Source organism: Elephantulus edwardii, unplaced genomic scaffold (assembly GCF_000299155.1).
Source record: "Elephantulus edwardii isolate Elephantulus edwardi_28Jun2011 unplaced genomic scaffold, EleEdw1.0 scaffold00032, whole genome shotgun sequence".
NCBI classification, from domain to species: Eukaryota; Metazoa; Chordata; class Mammalia; order Macroscelidea; family Macroscelididae; genus Elephantulus; species Elephantulus edwardii.
Genome location: NW_006399782.1, coordinates 435881 through 442561, shown reverse-complemented (window position 1 = coordinate 442561; position 6681 = coordinate 435881). Strand labels below are relative to the sequence as shown.

The following is a 6681-nucleotide window of genomic DNA, read 5'->3' as shown; positions in this document are numbered from 1 at the left end:
CTGTGCAGGGTTCCTGGGAGGGGGGCAGGACAGAAAGCCTGACTCCCAGGTCTCTGTGCCCCTCAAGTACTCAGCTTCCTCACCTGTACACCTGGGGCGGGTGGAGGGGGGAGAGGTCAGATGAAAACAACCAGATTTACTGCGTTGGGTCAATTCCAACTCACAAAACTTTACCACAGCGTTTTCAGAACTCTTATCTTTACAGAAGCAGATTGCCACGTCTCTCTTCCACAGCACTGCCCAGTGAGTCCAAACCCCCAATCTTGACATTAGTAATTGAGCACAAACCACTCACCTCACCCATTGTTGTTGTTACGAGGTTCTGTGAAGTCTGTTATGACTCCTCGTGACCCTGTGAAGAGCAGATGTGAACCTTGCCCTATCCTGCACAGCTCCCACCATGCTCAAGCCCATTGTGGCGGTCACTCTGTTGAAAATACTCTTCTCCTAAGCTGACTTTCTCCCTTTCCTACCATGTTATCTCTCTCCAAGGAGAGGTTCCTCTTGAAACTATTCCAAAAGAAAATGAGACACAATCTCACCATCCTTGCCTCTAACGAACGAGCACTCTGGTTGCATTTCCTTCAAGTCAGATTTATCTGCTCCTTTGGCAATCCATGGTGTATTGTGTACACTTCTCCAACACCAGAATCGACAGACATCAATCCATTCTTCTTTGGTCTTCCTCATTCATTGTCCAACTTGCAGTTGCGTATGATACTTTGCCTCAAAAATTCCACTCACTTTTGAGGACCAGGTAGATTGTGCATAATATGTGATCCACCTTTGAGGTTAGATAATCAAGGTAAAGTTCTTAACTTGAGACCTATTGAGGGCTCTCTGTAGGTGGTGTGTGTCGGAACTAACTCATAGTTTGACCCTCCAGCAGGTCAGTGATGGAGTAAATTGTATGAGAGGAGAGTGCTCATTCTTCTCCCCCTGAGCAGCCGGTGGATTCAAATCACATGCCTGCTTACCACTAGTTCTCTATTGAGGGCCCTCTAGTGGCTTTTTAAAAAAAAAAAATCTCTTGAAAATTTTGTGGCTTTAGGCTAAGTTTTTGTAAAACCTTGACCCTAAGGAAGGTTAAAAGACACATGTTGTTCAGCTTGATCAAAAGTTCTATACCTGAATCCTGATCAAAAAGGGGAAAATACAGAACAGAATTTCAAATTCACACAGAATCCAGATGTTTGGAGCTACAGAGGCTGGATGAACCCTAAAAATTATTGCATTGAGATAACCTTTAAATTTTGATCATGAAACCAAAATTATCCCATGTTCTTAAAAACAAAATAGCAGTTTACCAGAATGCCAGCCTTGAAAAGTGGGCTCTTTTCAAGATCTTTATAGATGGGATCAAACTGACAAAAAGCAACTCTAAAAAATTAGGTAGGAAAATGAGGGGGCCATGAATGTATGTTAACTGGGAAGAAACCACTCAGAAAAAATTAGTCTGAATCATTGCACAAACCCAGGAACGTGCTAGATTCACTGGACTGTAGTCTCAACGACAAAAAGGAAATAAATCCTATTTCATTTATTTCAAAGACAAGTATTGTTTGCCTGACAGTAAGAACTGCTTGGATGAAGGAGCTTCAAAGATAGAGGAGGTGGTCTGGGGGCCTCAGCAACGGTTCCTCTACCCTACGGCTCCCAGTTGTCAGCTTTTACTCATTGCATAACTGTTCTTTTGAAAACCAGGCAACAAAACTCCCAAAAGAAAAGTTATTGATTATTAAAGGTTATTTAGAGGCTTAAAGACTCATAATAAAGTGGCTATAATTATCCCTGCTATGACACATCCTTTTAAATGCTTGGATCTGAGAACTTTCTGCTTGCCTTGACTCAGTCATCTTCATCCCAGAGAGGAAGGCAAAGAGCTGGAAATAGCTCCTGTGTGCAGCTACAGGCAAAGTGTCCCCAGGAAGGGAATAAATTGAAGTCAAGTCTGTGGCAAAAGCAAGGAAGAACCCAGAAGAGCCATCTCCTTGCCCCAGGACCGCAGTCTCCCAGCCACAGCCCCTCTGCTCCTCTGCCCCTCCTCAGACAGAGCTTCCTGTGTGGATAGTTGCATAACAACCACCAGGTCTTCTCTGGTTAAATATGCATCTCCTATGAAAATGAACAACAGTAAGAGGAGATCTGAAAATCAGAAAAAAGCAGTTCTGGAAATACAGCCATATATTTCTGATTTTCGTGACAATAATAATTAGCAATTTTGAGCTCTTAATCTGTGCCGAGGAGCTCTGATGACATCTGTAGAGGGTTGAGCCTCAAAGGTTGAGCCTTTCTGGCCGTTCAAATCCATCAGCAGCTCCTTAGGAAAAAGAGAAGCAATTCTCTCCCATGCAATTGACAGTCTCTTGAAAACTCACTGAGTCAATTCCAACTTGACAGCAGTAAGTTGTTATGTTTCTTTGTTTTCTATTTCAGACACTGCTCTAAGTATTCCCCATACATAGCTGCTTTTAATCCTCATAAAGATTAAATCTTGGTACCAGCAGTCAGGAAATCAGAGACTTGTCGCCCTGGAAAAGTCTGAAATTAGGGAACTCTCCAAATTACTGAGAAGCAATCAAGTTGTTTGAGGACTAAGGTGCATCTGATTCAGGCCATGGTCTTTCCAATCACCTGCTATGTATGCATCTGAGAGCTGGACAATGAATAAGGATGACAGAAGAATTGATGCCTTTGAGCCATGGTGTTGGAGAAGAGCATAGAATATTCCACGGACTGCCAAAAGAACAAACAGATATGTCTTGAAGAAAGTGCAGCTAGAGTGCTCCTTGGAGGCAAAGATGATAAAGCTTTGTCTCACATACTTTGGATCTGTTGTTGGAGATGCTATTCCTTGGAGGGAACGTCATGCTTGATGTTAGGTAGGGGATAGGTGAAGGAGAGGAAGACCCTCAACCAGGTGGATTGACACAGTGACTGCCACAATGGGCTCTAGTGTGTCAGGAAGTGTGAGGATGGCACAGGATAGGACAGGATTCATAGGGTCTGATCTGTTGTTCATAGGGTCACTATGGGTCATACTCAACTCAACAGCACCTAACAACAACAACAATCCTCATAAAACTTCATGAACTTTTTGTTGTTGTCTTCCATTGGGGTTGCAGTGCAGCTTCTTGCCACCAGACCACCAGTGCTCCCTAGATATGATTATTATTTCCATTCAATAGATGAGAAAACTGAGGCATAAATTGGACACAATAATGCACAGCACTGGGGTCTTGGGGGCCAGGGTGGCTCAGTGGTAGAATTCCCACCTCCCATGTGGGAGACTGGAGTTCGATTCCTGACCAATGCGCCTGAAAGTGCTGCCACAAATTGACTGCCAGAGGAATGGTAGAAGCTACGAGGTTGAACAGGCTTCAGTGGAGCTTTCAAACTAAGACAAACCAAGAAGAAAGACCTGCTTATCTACTTCTGAACTCAGCCAGTAAAGACCCTGTGAATCACAGTGGTCAGATCCCAGTCCCACGAGGCCATGAGGAGTCGTGGACCGACTGACCACAGCTACTAACATTCCTAGTGTGAGGAACAAGTCGAACCCAGTCCAGGTGGCTCCAGAATCCCCTGTGCACTGTTCCCTGTTAAGGTTCCAGCCTTAGTCTTGGGCTGAACAGGAAGGTAGATCTGGAAGGACTAGGTCAGGGAAGGCTTTTCTTGTGTGAGAATCTTCTAGAACACTGAATGTTTGTAATATGTGGCCTTTTTCCTTTTCATGCTTCACTTGAATCTCCAGTGTCCTTCCATCCCTCTGTCTATTCCTCTGTGTTGTTTCTATCTGCTCCACAACTATTAGCAGAGCCTGACACTGCAGGGTTCTGGGGTCATCCAGAGAAGACAGACAGTTATGAATCCTTGAGTGAAGCACAAATTAAAGGAGCAGAAACGCCCACACCAGGCAATGAGTTCTAACGAAGGTGCACCGTGTTCTGGATAGAAAGAGAAAATTCAACTTGGGGAGTGGCAGGAAGTTTTCACAGAAGGTGACAAAATCAGGTGGGGGTCAAAGGGGAAGGATTGGCCCAGGGGCAGAAGGGGAGGGAGCCTGTAGAGAGACAGCCAGCCTAAAAACTACTCCAGTCACTGCACATTCACAGGAAGCTGACAACAACTCCGGCTCCTCTGTGTTCCCAACTCCAGGTTCCATCTGCAACCACCAGCCCCAAGATGATGTCCACACTGCTGCTGCTTTCCGCCCTGGCCAGCCTCTTCATGGGCGAGGCAAAGGGACAGTCACTTCAGGCTGGGAAGTGCCCAGATCCTCCTGTGCAAGAGAACTTTGACCTGAACAAGGTGTGGTAATAGTCTTCCCCATTTATAGTCTTTTCCTCCTGGGACCAGATTCAGTTTTCCATGTGTATGTATGTGTGAAGGAAGGGAGGGGGCAGCTGCAGGGTGGCAGGGCTCAAACGCTCCCCTACTGCTAACTCAGGGCTGGAATCACCCTGATCATCTCTCCATGATGGTCATTGCTTCTGAGTACTGTCCCGTCAGGAACCCCTCATAGCTGACCCGCCAGTGAGTTTTCAGAGGCAGTAAGTCACATGTAAATTGCTCCTTGGTAGAAAGTTTAAATCTCCTTTAAGGAGAAACATTCACGGTAAGACCAATTTTGAGACTGGTATTAGTCACTCCCACTTCCATGGGAATGAATGTGAGACTTCTCAGGGGTTGAGCCTCGGGAGAAGTAAGTGGAAAGAAGGCTTGAAGCCCATCAATAAGACTGAGAGCTCACACCGGTGAGAGATAAGAAGGGGCGGGAATGCAGTATACTGACTCACACAAACTCACTCATTTTACTAAGGATTGGCGTTTTTATGCAAATAAACTGATGGACTTTACAGGAGTCTTTACAGAAAAGACTCTGTATTCAAGTCCCCAGTTTCTCTCCCTAGTGGCAACCAGTAAAAACTATTAGGTAGCACAGTAGGTTATATCATTGGGCTACTAACCACGAGATTAACAGTTTGAACCCATCAGCTCCTCCACAAGAGAAAGATACTCTCCTCAGGAAACCAAAACGCAATGGAGGGTTCTCATGAATTAGAACTGACTTCATGACAGTGGGTTTGGCTTTGGGCTTGTGTTTCTTTTGGAGCTAAACTACACAGATTCTGAATGATCCCGGAGAGATCCAGGTTCTGGCCTAGTGGCAAGAAGCTGCACTGCGATCCTAAAGGCACATGATTTAAATCCACCAGCTGCTCCCCAGGAGAAGAATAGACAATCTCCTCTAAAGTAACTAACTGCTTCTGAAAACCTACTTGAGAGTCAGCTACAGGACGATTCTGACTTAATAGTACAAAAAAACAACAATTCATTAAACCTGTGATTAAGTTAGCTTATGTAGAAAAAGGGAATTTGCAGATGGGAGTACAGTAACAAACCTTGACATGAGGAGATTGTTGAAGTGGGCTGAAGGTCTTTAAAAGCAGAGAACATTTCAAGGGAGCTCTGGTGGCCTAGTGGTAAGACGCTGCACTGCAATCCCAGAGGTATGCGGTTCAAATCCACCAGATGCTCTGCTGGAGAAGGAGGGGGCAATCTCCTCCTGTACCAGTCAGATCTGATTTGACGGTACACATAAAAATAATACAATAAAGATTAAAAAAAAAATTAAAAAAAAAAGCAGAGAACATTTCCCAGTGGTGAAAGATTTAAGACTTAATCATTGCTGGCTTTGATGATAGCGGGAAGGGGTCACAAGCCAAGGAATGTGGGGTCCTCAAAAGGTGGGAAAGATAGTCTCCCTGAGAGGCTCCAGAAAGGAAGATTATTGTTGTAGTGGTGGTGATGGTGAGGTCAAGCATGACTCATAGCAGCCCTGTGAACGAAAGATCTGAACCCTGTTCTATTCTGCACTGTCTTCATACTTCCTGACACACAAGAGCCCATTGCAGCAGTCACTGTGTCACTCCACCTGGTTGAGGGTCTTCCTCTCCTTCACTGACCCTCCACCCTTCCCAACATCATGTCTTTCTCCAAGGAACAGCACCTCCTAGCAACATGTCCAAAGTATGTGAGACGAAGCCTCATGATAAGGTTTCAAAAGGGACATAGTTACACTGATATCTTTATATTAGCTCAGTGAGAACCACATCTGACCTATAAAAATGTAAAATAAGGATGTATGTTGTCCTAAGCTGCTAAATTTGTAGGAATTTGCTAGAGTAGAGATAGAAAATTAACATCATAATCATTTCCTCCATTTACACTAGAAGCAACATCATACACACAATATTTTGCACTATGTATTTTTTCTTTTTTTTGCACTATGTATTTTTAATTCAATATTTAGAGATGATTTCATATTATTCTTTTAAAAGAAGACCGATACATAACATTATGTGCCTTCATTTGTTTACTTAGATCCCTACTAAAATGTTCATTTAGGCAGTTTGCACTCTCTCAGTATTACAAATGATACTACAGTGAATGCACCATTTCTTGTATCTGGAGAACAACATTTTCCTGGAAGGGGAATTGGTGGCTAACGTGCCCCCTGTAGAGGCTGTAAATTAGTTGTTCTCTGTTGTTGTTGTTGTTATGTGCCCCGTCAAGTCCTTTCTGACTCATAGCGACCCTATGCACAACAGCCCTAAACCCTGCTCTATCCTGCGCCAACCGCACTGCCTCTGACACACCCATCCCGATTACCCCAGT

The 6681-nt window shown here is 44.2% G+C and overlaps 1 protein-coding gene across 1 annotated transcript in view; it reads left to right on the top strand.

Moving 5' to 3' along the window:
• The first annotated feature begins 4185 nt into the window (after window positions 1–4185).
• APOD (apolipoprotein D) overlaps window positions 4186–6681 on the top strand; it is a 19508-nt gene continuing 17012 nt past the window's right edge. Inside the window, exon 1 of the mRNA XM_006884283.1 lies at window positions 4186–4311. Coding sequence (XP_006884345.1) covers window positions 4186–4311 — 126 coding nt within the window. The remainder of the gene's footprint in view (window positions 4312–6681) is intronic.